We start from the raw sequence: 27654 nt of genomic DNA on the forward strand, positions 1-27654 counted from the left end.
TATAGGATGCGTATGGTTTGCTGACTGAAAAGTTTTGGATTCCCTGTTCTTGATGCAGATGTTATGGCGCCAAAAGCTTTTGTTATGTTTTTGTACGCGATTGAATTTGATGAAATGTGGTACTCGTAAGGCAGATGAGTTTTTTTGTCAATCTAGTCTACTATCTGTGTTTTCCTGAGATTTTTTTCTTCTAATTTTTGGAGGAGAAAAATCCAAAAGTTTCATGTCTTCCCAATTTTACGAAACTAAAAAATCGGGTGGGTTATAAAATTAGAATTCAGATTTTAAAAAATTTAGTTTTTTTTAAAAAAAAAAATAATTCGTATTTTAGAATAAAGCAATGGATCGATCAGAGACCGTCCGATTAATAGATAAAAAGTGGGACCAGGAGATAAGCCTTTGCGGACCTGTATCCGCCATGTGGGATAACGATATCGCATCGCTTGCTCTCCTCCTTTCTTGATGGCCGTTGCCAAATCCCAATCCATCGACCAGGCGGAGAGAGTGTCGGAGGAGGAGAATGGAGGTGGTCTCCTTATGCTCGCAGCCGTGCGCGGCTCGGCTTCCCTTGAACTCTCGTGCACGGAATTCCATGGATAGGTCGGCGGCCATCTCCAGCCGGTTCCTTCCGTTTCCGAGAACGAGGAGCCTTCGCGATGGAAACTCTCTTCGCCATATCGGTTCGGGGCCTCGGCATCCAGGTAATTTTACTACGCTTTATTCCTCTTCTCTATTTCCTTCAGTTAATTGTTTCCGTATTGTCTCCTTGATTAACCTTGGATTGGTTTCGGGTCTCACTGCGTGGCCGATCTCACGGTGTCAGGTAATGTACAGGCTGATGAGTCGGCATTGGCGTAGAACATATGCCAAATTCATCTCCTTTTAGTGTAGAAGCATTAGGCTCCGGAATTCATTTCATGTTGAAATGAGTACAGGTAGAAGTACACCTGGGAAAGAATGACTAAGCCATGGATTTTGTGTGTTGTTTCGAGTCGTCTAAGTGGAGGACCAGAAAGTTAGGTGTCAGAGTCGAACTATGGGTCTAAGTCGGAAGTTCCTAGCTAGATTTGCAAAACATGAATGATGTTGGAATGTGCTAAACCGGAGACGTTGAACTTCATAAGTGATGGAAAAAATATATCGCATCATGTGAGGTTGTTGATGACCGTGACGTGGTCGACCCTGCAAAAATAATATTCGTCAGAGGACTTGCCGGGAGTTGCTCCGGCAAAATCCCTTTGATGCCTAAATCATTGTGAGAGAAGGAAAAGAATATAGAAGATGAAGAGAGTTTAGGGTTTGTGTGAGCATACTTCTTTTTACCATTACATGTGCTATTTATATAGCTTTATGTTGCCCTCGGACTATGGTGCAATAGTAAGAGGTGGGACGGACTTTCTAGGCAATGAGAGTTTAAATCTCACCCAAGGCACATTACAGTTGAGGAGTTTGAAAAACTTGTAACGTTGGATTGTCCATCAGGATCCATCTACGCTTCCCGATTTACCCTGGTGGTCCGTAGGAAACTTCTGTGGAACCGAACCGATTACCTCCAAAATTAATTGGATTGTAAGAGCTGGATACTTGGATTATCCAAATAAAAAGGGTTAATGAGTTTCGGGTTGCTATTCGCGGGTATTGGAGAGACGTTTTTATCAGAGGTAACAATAAACTTTTATGCTTTTACCTCAACTGAGCCTATGTTTTCCTTCCGAGGTGGAGGTGAGTGCTCTTACCCATCTTGCTCTTACTTTGGTGGAGGTGAATGCTCTTGTCATGGTGGGATGGATGCTCTTACATTGGTGGAAGTGAGTATTCTTGTCCCAGTATGATCTTATCCTAGTGGAGGTTAATGCTTAACTTTCATGGAGGTGATTACTCTTAGATAGAAGTACATGCTATTAATGAGGATATAATTGTAAACAAAATAGGCCTCAATTATTAGTATGACAATGTAAAGGATGTACATACAAAAGAACAGTAATGTAACCTATATCAAGGTAAAGGGGGCTACCTAGGGTAACAACCTTAACAGATTTCCCATTTCAATGATCTTAGCATGGTAGGAGAGGTAGATTCAGCTCTTGCAATTACTTCATGCAGTTCCCAATCACAACCTTTTCTTGTCACTGTGTGATTCTGTTCTCTAATTCTCTCTGCTTTTATTACCTCTATTTACATTTTTATTACCTCTATTTACATTTGTTACATTGACACGGCTATGTCTCAATAGTAAATCCTTTTTCTCTTGATGATCCAGATGAAGAGATATACATGGAGCAACCTCGTTAGTTTATTGTTAAATGAGCAATTGATCTAAACAAAAGATTTGACTTTGTCTGGGCTAAAGCAAACTCCTAAGGTTTGGTTTAGTAAATTCACCTATTGTCTTCTTTGATTCGGGATGACAAAAAATATATCAGATCACTTACTATTTTGTCATACCTCTTACTCTACGAAGCGTATATGTCTTATTATTTATCCAGGTGTGTCATCATTACTGATGATGACTCTGCAGGAATTATGATATTGTAAGAATACCTTTACCATCACTTTCAAACTAAGGATTGTAGCAACCTAAGGTATTTTATTGGCATAGAATTTTCTTGGTTAAGGGAAAAGATTTCTCTCTGAAAGAATGTGTACATGACTTATTGGTAGAGCCTGATAATGTAGGAATAAAGTTGATACTTTCATGGATCCTAGTAGTGCACTAATGCTAGGACAAAGACAGTTGTTATCTGATTAGGGAAGTGCAGGGAAGTACAAGAGACTATGTTGGAACTAACTACTTAATAGTCACCTGGTTGAAATCTCATTTGCTACAAGTGTTATTGGTTAATTTTTTGAGAAATGGTGTTGTGACCATTGGTGACCAATTGAAGGATTCTACAATATCTCAAAAATGTTCTAGGAAAGGGTCTCATATATATTGACGATGATCATTTACAAATTGTGGGTATTGGATGTAGATTAAGTAAACTCTCCCACAGATAGAAGATTTACATCAGAATATTGTGTTCTTATTTGACATAATTAACATCTTGGAAGCTCAAAAAATAAACTACTGTCGCCAAGTTGAGTTTAGAGGAAAAGTACAAAGCTTTGGCTCTTGCTATATGTGAGCCAGCTAATGACTAAGCTAGATAATGTTTTGAGTAAGCCAATGAAATTATATTGTGATAATCAAGTTGTCATGCACACTGCTTCCAATCTTAGATTTCATGAGAGGGCAAGCATATTGAAGTTGATTGATGCTTTATCTTTTACCTCTTTTGTTAGTTGCAGTGATCAACTAACTCTTTTTGTTAAATATATCTATGGTTTTACAATATTTTTGATCTAGCTTGAGAGTGAGTTTTTAGACCAATTATAAATAGAATATGACTCAATTTTGAATATACCAACCTATAGGTGTAAATACAAAAGAACAATGACGGTGATCTATTTCAAGAGAGGACTGTAACGAATAGGATTTGGAATATATCATCCAATAGTTACATACAACTATATATAGATAACAGGGTTAATATGGGCCTTAACCCTAATATGTATATGGGCTTTAACACCCCCCTTCAAACTCAAGGTGGAAGTGGAGGTTCTGAAACATTGAGTTTGAGTAAATGAAGCCGATGTTGCTCTCGAGTTTGTGCTTTAGTGAAAAAATCTGCCACTTGTAGTTCTGAGGGCACATACTGAAGAGCAATTGTTTTCTGATGACAATGAGACCGAGTAAAGAAAGCATCAACACCAATATGCTTTGTAAGTTCATGCTTCACAGGATCATTGGCAATCTGTATGGCTCCAGTATTGTCACACAGAAGAGGTGTAGGAGCATCACAAGAAATACCAAAATCTGCTAATAACCATCGAAGCCATACTATCTCTGAAGTGGTAGTGGCAAGTGCTCGAAGTTCTGCTTCTGTACTAGAACGAGATACAGCCACCTGCTTTTTAGACTTCCATGCAAGAGGAGAAGAACCAAGAAAAATGCAATAACCTGTGACAGAACGACGATCTGTTGGGTCACTTGCCCAGGTGGAGTCTGAGTAAGCATGAAGCTGAAGTGGACTATCACGAGCATAGAACAAACACTGAGAAGATGTCCCCCTTAAGTACCGTAGTACACGAAGCAAATGTCCAAAATGAATGGAAGTAGGAGCACTCACAAACTGACTCAGAATATGAACTGCATGAGCAATATCAGGTCTGGTAACAGTGAGATAGACAAGGCTGCCTACAATACGCCGATATCGAGACGGATCCTCAAGAGGTGTACCATCAGTAGAACGAAGTTGTAAATGAAGATCCATAGGTGTCGCAGCTGTTCGACTATCTGTAATGCCAGAACTATGAATAAGGTCTTGTATGTATTTGGACTGAGAAAGGTAGTAGCCATCTGCCGAATGTAATACCTCAATCCCTAAGAAATAACTGAGTGAACCCAAATCAGACATTTGAAATTGCTCACTAAGTTGCTTCTTCACACAAGAAATGTGTTCCACATCGTCTCCCGTAATCAACATATCATCAACATATAGAAGAAGCAAAGTGCGTCCACGTGGAGAGAGATGAATAAATAGAGCAGGGTCATGATCACTAGGTAAAAACCCAGCAGCTTGTATCACAGATACAAAGCGCTCAAACCAAGCACGAGGAGCCTGTTTAAGACCATATAGAGCACGACGAAGGCGACAAACATGACCAGGAGGAGCATCAACACCTGGGGGTGGTTGCATATAAACTTCTTCATGCAAATCACCATGAAGAAAAGCATTCTTAACATCCATTTGAGAGATGGTCCAAGAAGAAGTAGCAGCCACGGCAATAAGAGTACGAACGGTAGTCATATGAGCAACTGGTGCAAATGTCTCATCATAATCTCGTCCTTGAGTTTGCTGAAAACCTCTAGCAACAAGACGAGCTTTGTATCTCTCGATAGAACCATCAGACTTGGTCTTAATTTTGAATACCCATTTAGATGTAATTGGCACTGCATGTGATGGTAGTGGAACAATATCCCAAGTGCCTGTACGATCAAGAGCAGCAAGCTCCTCAGACATAGCAAGTTGCCATTCCGGAATATTAGAAGCTTCTTGGTAAGTGGATGGCTCGACACTCACACATGTAAAACCATACTTGGCAGCGGGACCAATAGTAGCACGATCTCTTAAATTATATCTTGGACCAACCTGTAACTCATCAGGAACAGTATGAGACTCATCAATATCATTAGAAACATCAACAGCAGGTATATCAGGACTGGCCGTGGTGGTAGAACCAGATGGAGACACTGTGAGATTTGTGGGACGACGATGGAATACACGTGTGATAGGTGGTTTAGGATGAAATGGAGGTGGTACAGGAGGAGATGTAGTCCCCTGTGAAGGTGGAGTGATGGAAATAGAAGGAGCAGGAATAGGGGTAATATGATGAGAAGGAGTAGTGACATCATCAGAGGATGAGATAGGAGGTAGACACAGGAACGATGTGGATTCTGTGGGAGAATATGAGGGCCGAGTAGAGGGGTTATAAAAGAAAGGACGATCCTCAACAAAGGTCACATCGCGAGAGATACGTATGCGACGAGAAAAAGGATCATAACACCGATAACCTTTATGTTCAGGACTATATCCTAGAAAAACACATTCAACAGATTGTGCAGTCAACTTAGTTCGCTCACGAGGTGCAAGCAAAACATAACAAGTAGATCCAAAAACTCGGAGATGATCATAACTGGGAGAAGTACCAAAAAGAACTTCACCAGGACATTTTCCAGACAGTTTGGATGAGGGTTGTCTATTTATGAGATAGACAGCAGTAGAAACAGCTTCACCCCAAAAATGAGAAGGCACAAAAGATGAAATCAAAAGTGTGCGGGCAGTCTCTATAATATGACGATGTTTGCGTTCAGCAACACCATTCTGAGCATGAGCGCCAGGACAAGAGAGCTGAGCAAGAGTGCCCTCAGATGACAAAAATTGACGAAAAACATCAGACAAATACTCTCCCCCAGAGTCAGAGCGAAAAACTCTAATAGGAGTAGAAAATTGTGTGTGAACCATGCGGACAAAAGACTGATAAATAGAACACAACTGAGAGCGATGTTTCATAAAATAAACCCATGTATATCGAGAATGATCATCAATAAAAATGACATAATATTTGTGACCACCCTTTGTAGGAAAAGGTGCAGGACCCCATACATCAGAATGAATAAGATCAAAATGTCTAGCAGAATGAGAAATACTAGATGAATATGGTAGTTGTATTTGTTTTCCAAGTTTGCAACCCTTACAATGAAAATCAGACTCAATAGTTGTATGACCTAAACAACCTTTATTTATTAATGTGGACAGTCGAGACCCACAAAGATGACCAAGACGATGATGCCACTGGGCGAAGGAAGAACAAACAGAACCCGATGTAGCGGATGACACACGAGCAGAAGTTTCAATGGAAGAAGGAAGACGCAAAGTATCTAGGATGTAAAGGCTAGGAACACCTTTACGGCGATGGCCAGTCCCAATCACTTTCCCGCTTCGACGGTCCTGAATAAAACAAGATGAGTCATCAAATCCAACAAAACAATTTTGGTCGGTAACTTGACCAACCGAAAGAAGATTCATGGATAACTGAGGTACTAAAGAAACATTTGGTACAGAAAAATAAGGATTGCAAAGTGAACCCTGGTGAGTGATATGACAAGATGTACCATCAGCTGTCCGAATAGAAGCTCCATCAGTGACCGGCTTGCAAGCGACCAACTGGGACTGATCAGATGTCACATGAAAAGAAGCCCCTGAATCAAGTACCCAAGACGACGAAGGAGCAGTAACAGGTGAAGCAGCAGCAATAGACACTGAACCTCCAGGAGTGGAACCAGTACCACGACCACGAGCACCACGGGCAGTACCACGGGCAGCACGACGTGCACGATAGTCAACCAACTTCTCTGGATGAATAGAAAAACAATTCTCTGGAAGATGACCAGTCTTGCCACAATGCTTACAGGGCTCTGAAGAGAAGCTTTTTGGTACACTGATCCTTTGAGAAGCTGCCAACACACTATGAGAGACAAATGCAGAAGAAGACATAGACTTGAGACGTGTTTCTTCTGCAAGTAAATCAGACAATGCCTGTGCCATAGTGAGATCAGAAGAATTGTGAAGTAATCGTGTACGAATAGAATCATATTCAGCCCGAACTCCCATAACAAATCTGTAAGTGAAAAACTTTTCAATAAACTTGTGTGTTGGGCAAGGAACAGTTGTACACTCTGGTATCATGGAAATCAGTGATCCCATCAAACGATCAAAAGCAGAGTAGTACTCATCAATGGACATATCATTCTGCATAATTTCATGAGTTTGCTGCATGAGATTATGTAAAAGAGCACCACTATCCTGAACATAGCGCTTCTTCAAGTTGTTCCATATGTCCTTAGCTGTTTTGAACTTAGAAAGACTCATAATCATGGATTGTTTAGTACTATTGACCATGGCAGCCATCACTTTTCCATCATTAATATGTCATTCTGTTATTGCAGCAGCATTACTACCATCATTCTTAAGCACAGGTGGAGATTCATTTAAATGAAAAAGTAAACCATAACCCCTTAATGCAGTCTCTACACAGAAAGCCCACTCTGGATAATTCTGACCATCTAAGGTGATATTAATAATTATTGCATTTAAAGACATGCTGAGAAGTACTCGTGATTATTACCAAAATAGTGATGTCAAGTGCTGTTCTGGATGGCAGATACTTTGGATTGAATGCTGTTCTGTATGGCAGATACTTTGGATTGAAGCTGTTTGCTGTTCTGGATGTGCCCTAATCTGCTGTTTGCTGTTCTGGATGGCAATCCACGAAACTTCTGTTCTCGAGCTGGTCTGGTTTGTCTGTGGATGAAAAAGGACCGAGCAGTTTGCTGTTCTGGATGGAATTTCTTCGAATCAGCAATTTCCGGCTCGCAGGGAAGCAGCCCGAAACAAGGACCGACGATCCGACCGTTGTTCCCGAAGGCGGCGGAGGGGGCGGACAGGGCAGGCGGCGGAGCTGCAAATCCCTCTGCCTTGTTGCCGACAGACGCACAAGACGACGACGAATCTGCTTCGAACTCTTCTCCTTGGCGGAGGGGAAGAGAAGCGGCTCCACGGCCACCTTGGCAGAACCGGCTTCCTTGCTAGGACAGCGCTGCAGAGGAGATCACGGCGGAACTCGCGAACAAGGGAAAAATGGAAGGGGTGGCCGATCGCGGCAGGGGAAAAATCTCAAACGGAGGGAGAAGATTCGGCGCTGGAATGGACGGCAGCGGCTCCTGGCGACGGAGGAAGCCGAGGAGGATTGGCGGCGAGACGCGTGCGAACAACCACCAGCGCGTGCGCACGGGAAGAAGACCAGATTCCGGTGGCGATGCTGGAGGACGCGCGCTCGTGCTTGGAGGATGACGGAGACGCCGCGACGCGCGAGACGCGCGATGCTGCGAACAGGGAGACGCGCGATGCTGCGAACAGGACGCACGCGAAGATGCGTGGCGGCGGCAGAAGAGAGGAAAGGAAAACCTAAACCCGCCGCTCTGATACCATGTAACGAATAGGATTTGGAATACAATTATCCAATAGTTACATACAACTATATATAGATAACTGGGGTTAATATGGGCCTTAACCCTAATATGTATATGGGCTTTAACATTTTAATAGCTAATTAAAAAATAAAAAATAAAAACAAAAAAAAACCACCTTGGAGCTGCTTTGTACAAAAGGTCAAAGTTGCATCAGTTTGGAGCTGCTTTGGTCAAAGCAACTTCAATTCAAAGTAGCTCTAAGGTGATGCAACTTTGATCAAAGTAACACCAAGGTGGTGTAGCTCAAAGTAGCTCCTATTTTTTTCGTTAATTAGAAGAGAAAAAAGGGAAAAGGAAACAAAAAGAGAAAGAAAAGAAAATAGAACAAAAAAACCTTAATAACAAAACCTATTTTTATTTTCTATTTTTTAATAGCTAAGTATAGAGAAAAAAGAGAAAACAGAAGGGAAGGGAAATAAAAGGAAAAACAGAAAAACAGAAAACTTTAATAAAAAACAGAAAACACAAAAAAATTAGAAAAATTACATTGGAGCTGCATTATACAAGGAAACACTAAGGTGGAGCTGCATTGTACAAAATTGCTCCAAGGTGACCAAGAACAAAAGGTATTTGGGGCAGAAAATTATGCATAGGCTCTATTTTGATAATTTTTGAAAAAGGGATGCCTTTTTGACGATATGGACAAAAACGGAGCACTCTTTTGATTTTCTTCCTAATGTAAATTAATTGATCTCTTTATGAAACCTACTTACATGCAATAGAAAAGAATGGAAGATTTTGGAGCCATCAATGTGGTCTCTATCAAAAATGAGTATTTTCTTGAAGCCTCAAATAGTCCTACAGAAGATCACTGCTAATTATTAGAAATGCAAAACAAGACTGGATTTGTGGATGAGGATAACTTGTAAAGAACCCAGGATTAGGTGTATTCCTTTTGGAGAAGAAGAGAACCAATGATCTTCTTGGAAGAGGATAATCGAAAAGAGAGGATAAAATAAAAGATTATTTTGAGATAAAAAACTTGCTTAATTCTTCTTGCCACAAAACGCATTACATCCATACAAAACACATTCCTATAAACTTGGTGTGAGTGATGAAACTTGATTTGGCCCGTACATACTTGATCTACACTAGTTTATTTTGGACCAAGTAAAGTCATTATAAAATAATTCCCTTCATCTCCCTTTTACTTCAGATCAGTGGAGAAGATTATGAATCTAAAGGCTAATCCTCTCGGCACCAAGCACTTCATTTCTGTTCCTTTTCTCTCATAGGATCCATTCAAGCTGCAATTTCATCCATTTCCAAGGAATTGGAACGTGGTACACAAGAAACTAGCTCAAAGGATAAAGATCTTGCTTTTGTTGCTGGTGCAACCGGAAGAGTTGGTTCACGTCTTGTGAGGTTGCATTTTACTCCCACATTCATCAGTAGAAATAAACACTTTTTTTCTACATAATCTGGAAAAAAATCACATTTTATTCAGGGAACTTCTGAAACTTGGGTTCAGAGTACGAGCTGGAGTCAGGAATGCGCAAAGAGCAGAACCACTGTTACAGGTAGGAAAGATTTTTCTAATCAACCAAAGGTTTCTACTCTCATCTTGGGGACAAACCTTAACTTCTCATTATTATGCATATTTGGAAGAGTGTTAGGCAAATGAAACTTGATTTGGAAACTGGAACATCTGGAACTGAACGTAAGATACAAATTCACTAGTTTTTAATGTGAGCTCATGATTCATTCGTCTCCTTATTTTTCATTTGCTTCATTTTGTCAATAAAGAGGCCCTTTCATTTTTAGACCAGCTGCAGAGAAGCTGGAAATTGTAGAATGTGACCTTGAAAAAAAAGGTGACATATTACCAGCAATAGGTAATGCCTCGGTCCTTTTATGCTGCATAGGAGCTAGCGAAAAGGAAATTTCTGATATAACAGGACCATATCGGATTGACTACAAAGCTACAGAGAATCTTATTAAAGCAGGTAAGCTAGTAGATGATGTCTGTAATCTCTTTGTACAATCCTGCAAGATATATTAGGTAATTTTCGCCAGCTATGTTCCAGGTTATGTTACATCGTGTTTCACTGTGAAAATATTTATTTATTATCCTTATTTTTTTTGCACAGGGAAAGTGAATATATATTGATAAAAAAGAAATGTTCATGCACATCCAATCAGATTAACTCTCTAATAAAGATAGAAAATATATATAACAAAAACAACAGCATATCAAAAGAAAAATAAAAAACTTATCTTCTATATGAAACCAACAATCAATAGTTGTTTGATGAAAATTGGAACTTTTATTTTTCTATGGACAATGGATTAGGCTCATGTGGCTTCTTGGTATATTTGTCCAACAGTAATTCTTTGTCAAAACTTTTTCTTTTATTTTTCAAAGAATAACTATACATGTAATGTGAAAATTAATTTGTGAGATACCATTAACTGTCAAGGTTTTCTTTAACATCTTTTTTACATCAGCGAACTAGATGGACTTATTGGTGATATTCAAGATCAACCACTTTGATATATGCTATTTGCACCGTGTATTATTCTAATTCATGAGAGTGCTAGTAGAATAAACTTGAAACTTGAATTAGAGAGAGAAATTTTAGAAACTAATGATTTTAAGTTAAGTGAATTAAAATTATATATATGAAATGTAGTTTCATCAAGAAAAGAAATGAGAGAATAGTTAATATAAATGGACATGAAATCATTAAATACAGTGTAGAAATCTTAGATCTATTATTAAACAAAGGAGATATTTATCCTTGATAAAAGATGAGTGCCTAAATTAGAGAGTAATTATGAAGTTGTGTTCGTCCTAGGCTAAATGAAAATATAAGATTGTGGTAAAGATAAGAAAGTTAAGACGGATATGTGATGCTACTAGAAAAAAAAAGAAATACTATCTTCAGGAGAAATTATTTCCTTCAGATTGTAAAATCAGTAAAACCTGGAAGAAAAAAGCTTAAGATGGTAGGAACATATTCAAAAAATGACAAATAGATTACAAAGTTAGATTATTCAAATCAATTGGAATTGAAAATTGGATAGGTAGAGGAAGACCAAAGAAAATACTATTTGACATAATTAAAAGTGATTCGAAGGATCTGATTATTATAAAAATGTAGCTGAGAGGGCTCGGTGATGTAATAAAACCATGTGTCCAACCACAAATGGTTGAGTCTCATGACTTCTTGCATTTGTCAGACATTGTATGTCTGTTATTTTTTTAATGAATTGTCAGTGGCTCTTAGTGCATTTTCATATTATGCAGCAACAATTGCAAAAGTTGACCACTTCATTCTGCTTACATCTTTGGGGACAAATAAGATTGGGTTTCCAGCTGCTATTCTAAAGTAAGATATTATTTCCCCCCTTTTCCTGTAGTGTTTGTCAACTGATGTAAAAGAGTTTGATCAATCTTTAAATTATTGGCGACAAAAATTCCTTGTGTTACCCAAAGATAAGTTAAAAATCTCTAGCACATTGACAACTTGAAAACCTATTGTAGTTCATCTAACCTTGTTATTTTCTGAAATCTTAAACTAAATAGTATGACTACTGAAGCTTTTGGACGTTTGTGTTAGAGAATGGGACTTGATTAATGAATTTCTCCTATTTTTCATCAACTGCAAGCTTTGTTCTGACTAACTGATTTTATTTGGTAAAGCTTGTTTTGGGGAGTTCTCATTTGGAAAAGAAAGGCAGAAGAAGCATTGATCGCCAGTGGTCTACCATATACAGTAAGTGTGAACATTACCTTCCTAATTGGTGTCTGAAGTTGAAATTCATTTTCAAACTATGCTACATATATATGGAGTTTTTTTATTCACAGATAGTGAGGCCAGGGGGTATGGAACGACCTACGGACTCCTATAAAGAGACTCACAATTTGGTCCTTGCTAATGAGGATACTTATTTTGGTGGCCAAGTCTCAAACCTTCAGGTTATTTATCTTCTTTAGCATTATTCTTATTTTTTAAACAGCATTTCTTCTTTTACATGCCCAAGTTTCACTTTTCTTCTGATCGATACTCAATGCGCCAACATATGGCTAACTATTACTTTCAATTTCCATATTTAGGAAGGCTTGCAGTGCAATAAAAGTCTTCTTTTCCATGAATAGATGACTTTATTGGATAATCTAATATAAACTGATTCTTCTCTCAGGAAAAATCTAACTATTACTTTCAATTTCCATATTTAGGAAGGCTTGCAGTCCAATAAAAATCTTCTTTTCCATGAATAGATGACTTTATTGGATAATCTAATATAAACTGATTCTTCTCTCAGAAAAAAATGATTTTTTTTTCATTGTGTGAAAGTTAAAGCGTTCAAGGGTTAAGTAATGTGTGTATGGTACAAGAAGAATTGAACCCACAACCTTTGGTACAACAACCAAATATCTATTGCCTGAGCTAGCAGGCGGTGACCTCAGCTAAAATGTATCAAATAGCTTCTTTTGACAATGTATTTTGGATTGACTTTGTTGCATTTTTTTTGTCATGACCTTTGATGTTGGGGAGTTCATCTCTTGAAAATAAGGCACATCAAGAGGTGCATACATGTTACAAATTTTAGACACTTCTCTGATCATATAATAATGTTAACAGTGTATAATAGCATCTAATATAGTTGAGCATATTGCGTGTTCATTTATTATCCCCATGATATAGCCATTATGATTTAGGTACTCTATTTTTAGAAATTGAATATCACCTAACGCAGGTTGCAGAACTCATGGCATGCATGGCGAAAAATAAAAAACTCAGTTACTGTAAGATTGTTGAGGTGATTGCTGAGACAACTGCACCATTGCTGCCCATGGAGGAGCTTCTTGCCAAAATACAGTCTAAACGGGTTGGTCATTGACAGTTTTCACACTGAATTTTACAGTTATTATATTTTTGCTACTGATGCGCAAACAGATCAACCCTTACAGCATGCTTGATAGTGCTCTCTGTATATTTCATGATAGTTCTTCAAATGTTTTCCAATTCCTTCTCTGGGCATGCAGTAAATTTGTTCATCTTCCTTTGTAATTATTTGAATGTGGCAAGCGATATCAGCCTAATGATGATACTTAAATTATACTTTAGCTTTTCTTGATTCTTTCTTTCAGGAACCACCAGCTGAGACATTGAAAGACCTTGCACCTTTGAGTGATGAATCTAAACCTTCGAAGCCCATAATGAAGGATGCATCAGCAAAGATGCAAGAGCAAAAATTAACTCCACTTTCTCCATATGCTATGTGAGCCATTTTTTACAGTCCACACCCTTCACTGGAACTCTTCAGTGAATATCTTATGCTAGAACTGTAACTCGTTGAACTAAGGTGTTTCCTAAAATAGGTATGAGAACCTGAAGCCACCAAGCTCTCCAACTCCCATTCCAAGCACTTCTGGAAGTTTGAATGAGAAAAATGTGGAGTTTGTGCAACCTAAATCACATCTAGAACCTACATCAGCTGGGGTAACACCTTTCGAACAAATTGTGACACCAAAAACTAGGCCTCTCTCTCCTTATACAGCGTAAGCAAGTTGTTCTTGTCCTATTTTATTTCTGTTGATTGAGCTGATATTGGCATAGGAACATGGACTTTTTTTTTTTTTTTTTGGGGGCGGGGGGGGGGCGGGGGGTGATTGTTAACTTATCTCATGGAATAAAGACATTGCACCATGCCATGTTACTTTTCCTTAAAGAAAAATGGCTTAATAGTTGGGGAAAAATGATAAGAGTTTGAAAATTCAAGCACATTTGATGATTTTGAAATTATAAGATGGTATTTTAAAGAAGTTAAAATTATAGGCGCAAAGCAAAATTTCTTGCACCTAATCTTCTTCTTGATCATTTCCTAATGGTCTTAAGTTTGTTGACAAAATTGCACAATTTGTGAAGGTTGGGATGTAAAATGTAATCTATCAATTTGGAGGGAGTGAAAAAAATGACAAACTCAAAAGGGAAATTTTTCTCTTAATATTAATGTTAGACCTACAAAATTCAAGTTGGGAAAATGGTTAATGCATTGAAGTAAAACTAAGTCAAGGTGCATTTGATCATTCTTCTTGTTTATAGCAAATAGCAAAGAGGTGTTCTTCACCTGAGATGGCCATCGCAACATATTTCTAATCATCTACTCTATGGATAATGTTACTGCTATGGTAGTTCTGCATAGCCATCAGTAACTAACAGAATCTTCAAGGAATATTTACATTTTAATAAATGCGTAAAACTGCATTATTCTATATGAACATCCTAGCTCATAGTCTGCATTAGATTCCAAGTAAAATATTTTTATTATGTTGTCTAGAAACAAATATATATAGAAGCTTATCTTTTATGAAAAAGAAAGTGGCATACAAAGGACTGTTACAATTCAATATATGCATGTGGTCAGGGTATCTAAATATGTGCTGTGCTGCAAATTTTACTAGATTAAGATGTACAGGATAGGTGTTTCCCAATTCTCTAGACAATTACAAGACAGGTATTTTGGACGCTTCGATAATCTACCTCGTTAGATAGTACCAGTTTCTTTCTTGGAGGAAAAATGGTCACAGATGACATACCAAGGCTAAAATCGTAGCCATCTACTTCAGATAAGGGATTTCTAAGCAATGCCCATAAAGGATTTCTAAGTTTTTGGAAGACTTATTTGGTTTGCTGATTGAAACCCCAAGACCATCCTACGTCATCTAGTACTCTATCTTCAAATGCACTTCTCCCACAACCAACAGTTTGATTTTGTTTTGCTAACTCGTTTGTTTCTTCGACAGTTTTGTTTGCTCAATACTTGAAATTTTTTACACATACAGGTATGAAGATCTAAAGCCTCCAGTTTCACCAACACCATCTTTGCCAACATATTAGTACGAACCAGGTACTTTTATGAACTAGGGAAAAACTTTTACCAGTCTACTTACTACTTTCAATTGTAACCATGTATTCGGGTTCATATGGTTCCCATATCTCAAACAAATAAGCTCGGGATTGTGTCCAAAGAGATTTTTATTTTGAAAGTTCAAACGGCTCGACATGGATGAGATTGATTTTGCCTTCATTTCCAATGCCTATGCTGTCATTTCTTCCACACTAGCTTTTTTTTTTTTTTAACTTATCCTGTTGGAGAAATCTCTTATCGCATCATGTTAACTTCATCGATCAAAAAGTCAATCAAAACAGCATCCGCAATACATTCATTTGTTTGGCACCAGCAAACCAGATTCTCGACCACATTACAACTGAAGTTGACTCCTGGTGCAAAGATCCAAAGAGTTTGTTTGCCGGACATAGCTAACTCTGATATATCCTGCCGCTTCAATTCTTGGACTAATCTTAACTCTCTGTAGCCTTTTTATTTTGGCAGGGAAACAAAATCACCGGGTCAACAAGAAGCGTGCAACGAGCAGGAACAACAAATTCAAGGACATCATTTCTGTTTTAAATTTATGTTCAATAATTATACATTAAACTATCCTTTTGGTCCTTCTTCATCTTCAACAGAGATATCGACGTCTCAATCATTTCAATTTTCTCCATTTATTATATCCTTTCACTGTATCCCTTCTTCCTCTAGTTCAATTTAATTCCACCTGGTTCTATAAATTATCTTGGCAAATAAACATGAGCAGGAGAGACAAGGAGGAGAATCTATGTGAGGATTTGATGTTGGTACGGCTTAATCAAATCATCAAGATTTGTTTGAGTTTTATAAATTTATGGTTCAATCCAATTGAGCTGTGCCGATGTCACACGTTGCTTGGTCTATTTTGGATCCTCCTCTTGAATGTTTATGTAGATATTAAATTTTTTGGTAAAATAGTAAAAACTATTATGAGTATTGGATGAGTTTGGATTTATAGAAACATTGTAAATACCTGAACAAATCAATATATTTACGATTATATATTTTTCTAAAATTCTTAATTTTCTTTGTCACATGATGGTTCGTCAAGTTTTGAAGGAAAGATAAATAGAGTGAACGTTAGCAGCGAGGGTTGATGTGGAGGTAGGCTGCAAAGTGCGGTAGATTTATTTTTGGGGCTGAGGCGAAGGGACTTAAGTGAGTTAGTTTAAAGTGAAGATTACATATATTCAAGGTGACCATTAACTGTCCCTCAGAGCATTATAGTAGCACTGTAATAGGTCTTCAACTCTTTGTTTATTTATTTTTACTTAACCTTGAGTTTCTCCAAATAATGATATGTCATGCAGCCAAGGTGCATAGGTGGATCCAACATGCATGTGCTTTTATCTGTTTTCAAATTATTAGCTAAATTATTCATGCACATGTAGCTTATTGGTTACCAAGATTTGATCCACATGGGTTTGGACTGCCACGCCTCAGGCTGTTTTCAAATTATTAGTTATACTATTCATGCACATTGCAGAGGAGAGCACAATGGATTAAATCCTATTCGCATTGGTACCTCCTGTTGGAAAATATGAATGGAAAAAAAATGATGGAGGGAAGACGACTCAACTTCATTATGAATGAGATATTATTTTCACATTGAGAGTTAGAGAGGTATTAAGGCTGAAGTTAAAATAAATCCTAGTGGAAGTTGTGGATGCGCATGCTCGTAGCCTGCAAGAAGAGATGAGAATCTAGGGACTCGAATTACACTAATCTCATATGACTCTTGTCGAGCACTACTTGCATGCATCGAATGGGACTAGCTCTGTCAAAATTGAATTTCAGTCGATATTTGTCACTTAATCTCTTTTTGCTTTCCACTCATGTGAGTAGCGGATGCCTTAATGTATCATATTTGGAATGATTGAATGTTAATGACGAATCTGTAACCGCTCGATAGAAACGACCAACCATTGATGCTTAGCGGCTATCTTTATGCTTAGGCATTGAATGACATTTATTCGTCCATTCAAACGGTTGACTAAGGATTGGAGCCCTTATATAGGGAGGCTACGAGTAGGAGGAAGTGATACGGATGAAAAATTGAAACTCCAGCCATTTTGTTCCCCTTTGTTTTTTTCCTTCTTCTATCGTGTATACCGCTTGACAGTTCTACCTGTGATAGCGTTTGGGTATATGCTCAATTCACCACGAACAATCTGTACTTGGTTATCGACATGGTTTCACCGTTGTATCCTGAGAAACAGACGTCCAACGTGACCTCGAAGTGTAGTTGGAGGGGACAAATATGTTTTAAAAAAATTGTGTAAATTGCAAGCCTCGACTTCTACTTTTTTTGACTTGTTGTTCAAGCGACAACGACATATTCGGACTTGAGATTACTTTCCGAGTACTCAGCCTCGATTCCTGATTGGTCGAACATTCTCCCGAGCACTGTGAATCCGCTCTCGAGCACTCGACAACCCACTCGGACTCGACTTTTGATTCAACACTCAGGCACACGATATTCACTCGGGCGACACTTAGTAATCAAAACTTAGATGCCACAGGACAATTGGGCAATTTGTTTCTCGACTAGGCGCTTTGCTCAGCAGATGGGCAATGTAGGATTGAATTAGAGTGCTAGAGGGGGGATGAATAATACTTTATCACTTTTATAAATCGTACGTAAATCAGAGTGCGCAAATAACAACTGCAACGGAAAATAAAGGATAGGTACTCTTTTATATACTTGGTTCACAACCACAGACTGCTACTCCAAGGCCCACGATCCTTGATCGTTTTCAACGGGCAATAACTCTCCTCTTACGAGAAGGAGTTTATCGCTTTATAAAATATGTTAGGAACGGTAAATACTTACCGTCCTAAATGTTTAGTACAAAAAGTAATAATGTAAAAGGTTACCGACTTAGAAGATGAGAACTGAAATGTAGATGTCGGTGCAGCTTCTTGGCGTTACAACGGAGAATTGGATTAGCTATTCGCGTGTAAGAAATTGTCATAGTAGCGTATTGAGTTGATGTTAGGGTTTCCTTGTAGCTATTTATAAAGGCTGATCCAAGCACTTAGAAGTCCTTTCGGATGCCATCATGTCATCCCGTCGATCCTCTTTTGACGTTGATTCAGCATCTTCTGAGTGTCTATATCCCTTCCGGACGCTTGGATGCTGATGTGGAGGTTGTTGGATCAACTTTGACTCCGCAACGCCTTTTCCTTATCTGGCGCCTGGAGGCTGAGATGTCTTGACCATGTTGGGATCGTCCCGGTGCAATGCGCATATTTATACGTTTCAAAAACATGCGCAGCGAAAATAAATAAATAATTAAAACTAATTATTACACAATACACCTATGCATAATAGGAAATAACAAAGTACAAGACATGACAGGAAATTAAAATTTTTAGAATAGTAAATTATTCTAAATGCATACCTCGCGGATGATGACGTTGATCGGAGTCGGCATCGATCGAGCAGTCCTCGTCGAAGTCTCGTCTCTACTAGTGATCCATGCCAAGCTCTCATTTGGATGACTTCGGAAGCCACGAGTCGCGTCATCATCTTCGGTACTAGCCGATAATCAATAACAATCAATTCGAGAGAAGCCTTATTCAAGAAATCATGCAACAATGTTTGTCACGATCGTTCCGGGGCATTCTAATTATCATCGAGAATCATATTCTCGATGTAGTTTTAGTGGTTAATCATTGGCCGCCGATTTAGGACAAATTGGTCATAACCTTTCTGACTTGATGGAAAATTCTCTGGAAGCTTCGTAAACTTCCATAAAATTAACAAACGGTCATCTGACGACCAAGATTTGATTGGCAACGGTCGGAAAACCTATCCAATGGCTGGACACAATTTCCAGCGATCGGACAACGAATTCTGACGTTTAAAAACCCTAATACAAATAGATAGCCTTCTCCCTCTTCTCCCACACAGTCGGAAAACAGAGGACTCGGGCTTGGTTTGGATGAAGAAGAACAGTTCTTCTTCCCCTTTCCTTCGCAGCCGAAAACAGAGGAAGTGAGGAATAAAGGCACTTGATTCCAGTGATCGCCCATGCGAAGATGCAACGACGCTCGAGTTCCTCTGGTCGGCGATGCGACTCGGGGAAAGGTAGAGGTCGGCAGACGCTCGATACTCTGCTTTCGGTCGACAGAGCTTGTGAAGAAAAGGTCGGCATCCAGGAGGCTATGAACGGTGCCATCGCGGGGTTGTGCCTCCCACGTCACTGCGTCCAGCTCCCTCTCATGCATCTAGGGTTTGCTTGTGATCTCCGACGAAGGAAGGCGACACCGCGCGATGGGAAGAAGAAAGGCGATGCCGCGCTGCCTTGTTTTTCTCCTTCTCGTCACTTCTCCAGCAGCCGATGAGCAGACCCGACAGTCGCCGGTCGGCGCCATGGCACAGGCAGAAGCTGGGCGGCGCCCTGGTTGTAGGGCAGAAGCGAGTGCTCGGTGGGGAAGGAAGATGCACCGTGCGGAGAGGAGATGCAAAATCGTGCGGAGAGGATGAATAGGGGAACCCAAAATCGTGATCTGTTTTATAATGAGGAGCTACAGTAGCTTTTAACTAGATACATGATTAGGGAAATTTACGAAAAAATACTTCCATTTTCTTTTTCCAGACAGTGAAATTCCCTTTGAATTTGGGTTGGTAATTATCGTCCTGTTTTTTAGCGCAGGAACCTTGCTCTGATATCACTTGTTGATCGGGTTGGACCGGCTAGAGGGGGATGAATAGACGACTTAAGCGAGGTCGCAAAATAGACACTCCTTTTCTTAAAAAAAACTACTCGAATCGGACGAAACAGACTAACAAAAGTAATTCATGATTTTACTTCTAGAACTCTAAGTCTTATTTATAACCTAAGGGAATAGATCTGGATCGTTGATCGTAGATGAACTTTCTCTTGGCCGTTGATCCATTGATGCGGTTAACCAAACTTGATTTGCAATCAGGTATGCACGTGCATTCTCCATCTTGATAAGTCTTCAACCAAGTCAAGGTCTAGCCTCCAACGTTAAAAGCACGTGCAAGCCAAACTTGGTCAAGGTTGGTCCAAGCCAAATGTTGACTAAGTCAAAGTCAACTTGATTGACTTTTTATAGGTAGGTTTTCTGGATGATTTCTGATCAACCGGAGTTAGGCTCATTCGAACCCGATGGCCTTTCGCCCGTCGAGCGTGCTTCCTCCCAGCTTCTCGTCCCTCGGACGTCACACACGTCCTTCTCGCTCCACCGATGTACTCTTCCGTAGCTTCCGCATCCCTCGAATTGCACCGAGCACGTTGGCTCACTTCCCCGCGCAACTCTTCTTGTCCGCTACGTCTTACACTCGACTTCTTCCATACCTAAGTTTCTGCACACTTAGTATAGGGATTAGAACAACGCAGGACTTAACTTAACCTGGTTGATCACATCAAAACTAACCGGGACACCAACAGTTAGTTCACTTCACAGACTTAACTTGAATCCTTTTTTATTATCAAAACTCAAGTTCGATCATCTGGTGCTTCCTACACCAACAGACAACTGATTCGTTTTGACACTTGGCTCCCCACTTGAGCTCAGAAAGCACTCGGGCTGCTTAGAGCTCGCGGCATTTAGGAGCATTATGTTTTGACTAGAGACAACCCTCTTGGATTGTGTGGCACTTGGGTAACTTGGCACTCGAGCCTCATAGTTCTTGGCTCTCATCCCAATAGCGACTCGACGAGCGATAGTTGAGCGACGCTTTCCACTCGGGAGCACTCAACTCTCAGCATCCCTCACGGGGGGCTCTTGGTACTCAGATAACTCAGTATTCGAGTCTCTCAGACTTAACATCGTTCAATCCACTTGGCCAGCTCAAGCAATAGGCAATCTAAACACTCTGCAACATAAGTTATGATCGATTTGTGCATTTGCCCCTTCAACTTGGAACGCAATACAATCGATTGAGGTTGAGATCATGTCATCTCGATAGATAAATCTGAATTATTTTTTTATAATTTTAATTCAAATTATCTTAACACAACAACAGTCCTATGGAAGATTGTCCAAAGTACACCTCCATCTCAGGAGACCTTTAGAATTGGAGGGTAATTTTACTAACACCAGTTGTTCTTCATTGCGCGGGGTGATAAATCCTTCCTTTTCTTATCAACTTGGAGTTGTGTCCCCTCTGATCTTTTTCTTTTTTGCACAATAAATTCTTTTATAAATAGTTTCCATAGCTAATTAAGAAGTTATACTTTCACTCCCTCACTGCTGCTAAAGCTGAAGTCCTCTGCTTTAGCTTTTTCTAGTTCAACTCTCCCTTTTCCCTGCAAGAGTTCCCTTTGTCATTTGGCAAACTGCCAGTCCTACTCTGCTCTTCCACCAAATTACTTCCAAATTGTATCTTGAATTTAGTCAATTTGAATCCAACTCTGACTGAATTACTATGCTCCTGAATCCATTGGCTACTCCATTTTTTTTCAGTTTTAGGAGGGAGCTGGCGGTGGCGACGGCGACGTGGTGTATATAAACTAGAAATGGTGAAGAAGTATCCAAAGCTTTTTAGCTAGTGGAGTATATGATGATTAAAAAAATTATTTATATTCATTTAAAATATATATATATATATATATAATAAATAAGTTTGAACATTCTTAAATACTTTAATATTTATAGATAAATTTACTTATTTATCTAAAATTTAATTTATAAATTTATATAATTATATAATATACTAAAAATAAAAAAATTATTTCAAAGCATATATTTATTTTTACAAAAATATAATATATTTAAAAATTTGATGTTTACTCAAACTCTAATATTTAAGTCAATATTGATACAGATTGATAATAATATATCTAAATATTTTAATTATTTTTCTAATAGATTTAAAATTTGTTTTTTTTAAAGTTGCTTAGAATTTTAATATTTCTTGATTTACCAAAAACCCCTTTTCTCTCAGTAAATAATGATTTCCATATTGCTAACTTATATGAATATTTTGAATATGTCCATATCCCTTATCTCTTAAAATAAAATATTATGAAGCTTAGGTAGTCATAGCATTTTTTTTTTGACAAAAATAAAAAAGACGTCTAAATTAAAAGAAATATCAAATGGATATTTCTTTTTTAAAAAAATAGGTAATTACTATAGTGTATAATAATTATTCACTAGTTATTATAATATGAAAAATCATCTATTTCACTTTAATCAAATTAAATCATAAATTCTAAATCATAAACATATTGTAGTAGATATTGCTAAGATTCGATCTCAATATTGCACATGAGGGTATTAGTTGAATGAAAGAGGAATCTTTATGCAAATTTAATTGATTTAAGGTGATCAGCCTCAAATTGAACAATTCAATTGAATCCTAAATTAGACTGAATTTTAAATTTTGAGAAGACAATATTTTTATTTGAGATACAATTAAATAGAATTAGATCTAATCAATTAATGACAAAATTAGTTGACAATATACTTTTGAATTGATGTTTCAAAGAGTCTAGAATTGTGCAATTGACTAGAGGTGTTCTAAGTAGAGTCTTTGAAACCTATTCTATATAAGAATTCAAGGTTGTTAGGTTTGACATGGGTGGATGAAAATTATTGTGATTTTATTCTGATCAAGCTGAGTCCTTAATTGATATAGTAGATACCAAAATTGTATACTTGAATTATAAAATAATAATAATAATAAAAATAAAAATAAAAAATAAATAAGATTTTACTGATGATTTTTTTATTAAAAAAATGCTGACGGTTGGAATTTACACTGGTTAAGTGAACATATTTAAATTTACAAGTATATGATTTGATTTGAGACTGTAAAATCTAATAATTAATATTATAGCGGGCTCCAATTTCATCGAATAATGTTAGAAGCATTTGTGATTCTACACCAATGACAGTCTGGCACTACACGAGAAACTTGACTGGTACCAAAAAAAAAAAAACAGATTTGGATCGAGCGGATGCAGAGGCTAAGGGCTCAGCTCGCGCCTGGCCGCCTGCCTCGACTCCACCACCTTGCGCTCGTGCGAGTCGCACACCTGCGTGCTAAACCTGCAACGGAACCGACTCCAGTCACGCCGCCGCCGACGTCGCTCGCGTTCCTCCCCCTCAACGTCCGCCGCCCCCTCGCTGTCACTCTCCAGCTTCGCCAAATCCTTCTTCATGCTCGAGCACTCCCGCTCCAGCTCCTGCACCCGGTTCCGCATGCTGTCCATGTCCAGCCGCAGCACTTGGTTCTCACGCATCGCCGCCCGCCACACGCCGCCCTCTTCGCCGCTCAACCCGTTCCCTGCCGCCACTGCTGACGGCTCTGTCGCTACCTCGGCCGATTCCGTCTCACCCTCCTCCGGCGCCAGCAGCGGCCCGGCAATCACCCGCCGGAGCTGCAGCTGCTCGAAGAAGAGCACCTGCACTACCGCCCGCAAGGGCAGCCGCTCGTTCTGCGCCGCGTGCATGCATGCCTCCAGCGTCAACTTCCGGTAGTCCATGACGCCGCACAGCCTCTCCTTCTCGGCCTCCTTCATCCGCAGATGCGTCTGCCCAGGGGGTTAAACCGCGAATCAACACAGAAGAAGAAAACAAACAGAGTACGTTTGATTTATTTTACCTTGAGATAGATGTCGACGGCGCGATAAAGGCCGTCATGGTAAACTCGAGCTTCGTCCGGGAGCGCAACCGCCAGGTCGCACAGTTTATCCACCTTAAGATTCGCGTCGGATGCTATCTCCGCCAGGTACGCATCCACCAACTTCCCGACAAGCTTTAGCAAACTGGTCTGAGACGCAATTCCCGCCACCGCCGCAGCCCTTTCCACCTCTTCCCCTTCCTCGTTGCCAAGTGGTGCTCGCTCGGCCTCTATGCCGGCAAGGTAGTAGCGGAGGATCCGCTCGACGCAGTCAACGTCGTATAGCGTCTCGGCGAGGCAGGAATAGCTTGGGATCAGGAGGTCGTCCAGCGTCGCCATCTCCAGTTGCGACGCGATTTTGCGCTCGAGAGCAGTTCGGGCGGTCTCGGAAGCGCGGAGAATGTGCGCGGTACGGAGGAGGCCGAAAAGGAACTTTGTGGCGGAGGCGGAAGAGGCCGTCGCCGCTGAGTTCTTTCCCACAGGAAGGTTGGCGATCACCGTCTCCAATAGCTCCCGCTGCTCCGTTTCGGACGCGACCGGAGCAGAGGAGTGCCTCCGCCTGGAGCGGGACAGGCCCGGGATGGACAGCTGAGCGTAGGAGATTAGGGATCCTTCGATGGCGTCGGAGTTCAGTTCGCGCGTCTTCATTGCAGCGATCACCCGCTTGTACATCGGGAGGCTCAGGATCGTGAGATCCTCCAACCAGGAACCGGCACCGGCACCGGCACCGGCGGCGAAAGAGGATGACCGGGGCCCATTTCTCCGGCGGAACATCCCAGTTTCTATCCCGTTCCAGAGGATCTGCTCGCCGCTGCCACTGCGGAGCCCTTCGTTGACCGACCATCCGAAGAGGGAGTTCGGGTCCACGGCAGATGCGCCGGCGGCGATGGCGTCGACGCACTGTCGTGTGATGCCAATGTCGTCGGCGAGCGGAAGTAGATCCTCGCACGACTTGAGGGTTTTGATGGCCTGACGGATGCTGGGCAGCACGGTTTGGGCGATGAACCTCTCTGTCCGAGCGACGAGGTTGTCCTCGAAGAATTCTTCAGTCATCTCGAGGTACTCCGCTGCACAGCGGAGTGGCGCCACGTTCCAAGGGTTGAGGTCGACCTTCACGCCGTAGCAGAACTTGGCAGCCATCTCGAATGCTTCGCAATTGGCCGGGAAATCCTCAAGCGCGATGTGTCGATGAGCCTCCTCTTCCCCTTCTTCCTCCTCCTCGATCTCTGCTCCTTCATCATCCTCCGGCGGCTCCCCTGCTTCAACTCCTTCGTTCTGCCTTCTTCTCGGGGCCTTCTTAGGGTTCTCCTCCATCTCCGTGATCAGCCGCTGAATCCTCCCACTCCTCGCCATCAAAGGAAACTGTTCGCAGGAATAAACTAAAAACTTTTTCTCGCAAAATTCACAACCAATTCGACGAACAACCGAGTCGAGGAGGATCACCTTATGGAGATGGAATCTCATTCCATCTACTTCGATCGCGATGTCACTCGGCAATCCAGTGGTGAAACAGTACCTACAAAGACCAACTTTTCTTTTTCATTCCCAAATTACGAACCAAAACAAGAAATAGACAAGAGAAATCGCAATGGAGCACAAAATTGACCAAGCCTGTCCCTTGGAGCCGGGTTCCTCCTTCCCCATCGCCGTCTCCGTCAGCCTAACCAGGCCCCTACTCCGAGAGCTGCAGCTTAAATCCCTAATTCTCCCCGACCAGGGGAAGAAGAGGAGAGCCGGCAACCCGAACGGCGGATCCGAAGACCGTCAGAGGCCAATGCCTGCGTCCGGCAGAGGCATCTCTTTCAACGTTTGTTTCCATTCCGCCATCGTCTCGTCTCGTCTCGTCTCGTCCGCGAACGCGACAGCTGGTTCGACAAGAGGCGATCGACAAGGATGGGTGGTTTTAAAGCGGGAGGAAACAAAAAGATAAAGGCGAGAATGAGCAGTGCGCATCAAAAGCCTGCGTCCGCCTGGAACAAGCACGCTCTGCTTGCCCATTAAAGTACGGTAGGCGAGCTGAGCTGAGCTGAGCTGGGGCTCAATAATAATAATAATAGTAATTATAATTATAATAATAATTATAATTAATTTGCAACAACAATAATATTAATAATAGCGAAGGTGGGTGGAGTAATGCACGCAGTTTATTTTAATCAATCTCTCACGCATGCAGTTTTTCAAGTTCAAGTCATGAGACTTTTGAGGTCTCGCAGTTCAGCCTCGCCTCATCATTCAATTCCCCCAACTACCTCCAATTCAGAATGCATTCCGCCATTAATGCAGAAGCCTCGGACGCTGCTGCATGCATTCATTCCACAACCACCATGTTCTTGTGTGGATCATGTGCAGACGAATGGTCGCTGCTGCTGCTGCTGCTGTTTTCTACAAAATGCCCTGCTCCAACTCTGAAATCAAGCATGATTACGATCGATTCTGGCAAATGAATCACTGCTTCTGGTTTGGACTTTGGATTGGAATGGATGCTCTCTTTAAATTGCAGTGATGCTAAGAGATGGTTTGTAGAAATTAAATTAAATTGTTTGGGAATCAAATAAAAATGGTTGGTGTGCATGTAACTCATCTGAATATTATTACCCTGCAGGTCTGGTCGAGCAACCATTTTAATAGATTAGTTTAATCATACTTTTAATTTTTTAAATGTTCCAACCTAGCATGTCATATGTGCATTATTTTCTTTACCAATTGGCTTCTTAATATATAAATTAGAAGTAGATAAAATAAATAAATCAATCATTAACTCACTTGCTAATGCTAATGACATTTGCCTTGAGCTGCATGATATTCCAAAGAAACTTTACATCTAATGGGCTGAAAAGCATAAAATCTTCTTTATCAACAACTTTTTCCATTTTAGCGACATTGCCTTCATTTAATTTAGTTCAACAAGATATTTTGATATGTCTATTTCGCCACATTTATAATATTTGAAGATCTTTTTATTGAATAACCTTGTAAAGTGATCAAACAAATAAATCATGCGTGATTAATCTCATTAAAATGAATTTAGTCTTTGCATTTAGTTGTTTCCACTTCTTGAAAGCATCAAACATTTTCTAGTACATAGATAGGAGCATCAATGTTAATTTCCTCCATTAATAATATCTTATAAAATAAATCTTAACTAATAAGATAAGTGTTCCGGCTATATATCGGAGACGGTCAAGCCACCAGTCAAAGATTATGTCACTCAGACCGCGACAAACCTTGCAGATCAAGGGAACTTGGAAAAGAAAGACGCTAAACCAAGGGGGTTAGCTGGCCACCGAAATTTCCAGTGGGGTCACTCCGACACTCAAGTCAGTACCAGAAAGAAGAGGAAGAAGAAACAGGAAAGCTTGAAGATGCAGAAGATTCTAGAGAGCCTTCTCATACTTGTACCGAAGTCTATATACTCACAGAGATGGATGGCGGTGAGGCAAGGCATCTGAGGAGACAGCTTCTGTACATTCCTAACAAGTGTGCATATATGCCAACATCTAGGAAACAGAACCTGCGGGCCTAGTAACCGGCGAGC

General features: G+C 40.2%; 3 protein-coding genes across 3 annotated transcripts; 1 reads left to right on the top strand and 2 right to left on the bottom strand.

Annotated features, from left to right (window-relative positions):
* Positions 1–483: 483 nt before the first annotated feature.
* LOC141827530 (protein TIC 62, chloroplastic) lies at positions 484–16148 on the top strand. The gene is made up of 13 exons (XM_074714800.1): positions 484–701; positions 9868–9997; positions 10080–10152; positions 10241–10292; positions 10402–10578; positions 11883–11964; positions 12279–12351; positions 12444–12554; positions 13337–13468; positions 13731–13861; positions 13962–14141; positions 15426–15490; positions 15977–16148. Exons 1-12 carry the CDS (start codon positions 521–523, stop codon positions 15478–15480), a joined length of 1377 nt encoding a protein of 458 aa, XP_074570901.1. The 5' UTR covers positions 484–520; the 3' UTR covers positions 15481–15490; positions 15977–16148.
* Positions 5551–7511, bottom strand: LOC141826252 (uncharacterized). Its single transcript, XM_074713495.1, has 2 exons — positions 6716–7511; positions 5551–6551 (listed from the first exon to the last, which is right to left on the bottom strand). Exons 1-2 carry the CDS (start codon positions 7509–7511, stop codon positions 6508–6510), a joined length of 840 nt encoding a protein of 279 aa, XP_074569596.1. The 3' UTR covers positions 5551–6507.
* Positions 16149–23339: 7191 nt separating the features above from the next.
* Positions 23340–25817, bottom strand: LOC141827784 (BTB/POZ domain-containing protein At5g66560-like). The gene is made up of 4 exons (XM_074715108.1): positions 25726–25817; positions 25563–25635; positions 24102–25481; positions 23340–24030 (listed from the first exon to the last, which is right to left on the bottom strand). The coding sequence occupies exons 1-4, from the start codon at positions 25761–25763 to the stop codon at positions 23464–23466; spliced, it is 2058 nt and encodes a 685-aa protein (XP_074571209.1). The 5' UTR covers positions 25764–25817; the 3' UTR covers positions 23340–23463.
* Between the last annotated feature and the right edge of the window lie 1837 nt (positions 25818–27654).

This window comes from Curcuma longa, chromosome 4 (genome assembly GCF_044706935.1).
Source record: "Curcuma longa cultivar G26 ecotype Majalengka, Jawa Barat chromosome 4, ITB_CL_G26_1.1, whole genome shotgun sequence".
In the NCBI taxonomy this organism is placed as follows: domain Eukaryota; kingdom Viridiplantae; phylum Streptophyta; class Magnoliopsida; order Zingiberales; family Zingiberaceae; genus Curcuma; species Curcuma longa.

Bases quoted from the DNA above. Each gene is read 5' to 3' on its own strand.
- LOC141826252 (XM_074713495.1), bottom strand. From the start codon at position 7,511: ATGGCTGCCATGGTCAATAGTACTAAACAATCCATGATTATGAGTCTT. The intron at 6,552-6,715 runs GTACATCTTGTC...TGTTTTATTCAG, and splicing joins TTCTATTCGGACAGCTGATG to GACCGTCGAAGCGGGAAAGT.
- LOC141827530 (XM_074714800.1), top strand. From the start codon at position 521: ATGGAGGTGGTCTCCTTATGCTCGCAGCCGTGCGCGGCTCGGCTTCCC. The intron at 10,293-10,401 runs GTAAGATACAAA...TTTTTAGACCAG, and splicing joins TGGAACATCTGGAACTGAAC to CTGCAGAGAAGCTGGAAATT. The intron at 14,142-15,425 runs GTAAGCAAGTTG...TTACACATACAG, and splicing joins CCTCTCTCTCCTTATACAGC to GTATGAAGATCTAAAGCCTC.
- LOC141827784 (XM_074715108.1), bottom strand. From the start codon at position 25,763: ATGGGGAAGGAGGAACCCGGCTCCAAGGGACAGGCTTG. The intron at 25,636-25,725 runs GTCAATTTTGTG...TGGTCTTTGTAG, and splicing joins GGCTCCAAGGGACAGGCTTG to GTACTGTTTCACCACTGGAT. The intron at 25,482-25,562 runs GTGATCCTCCTC...TCCTGCGAACAG, and splicing joins TGAGATTCCATCTCCATAAG to TTTCCTTTGATGGCGAGGAG.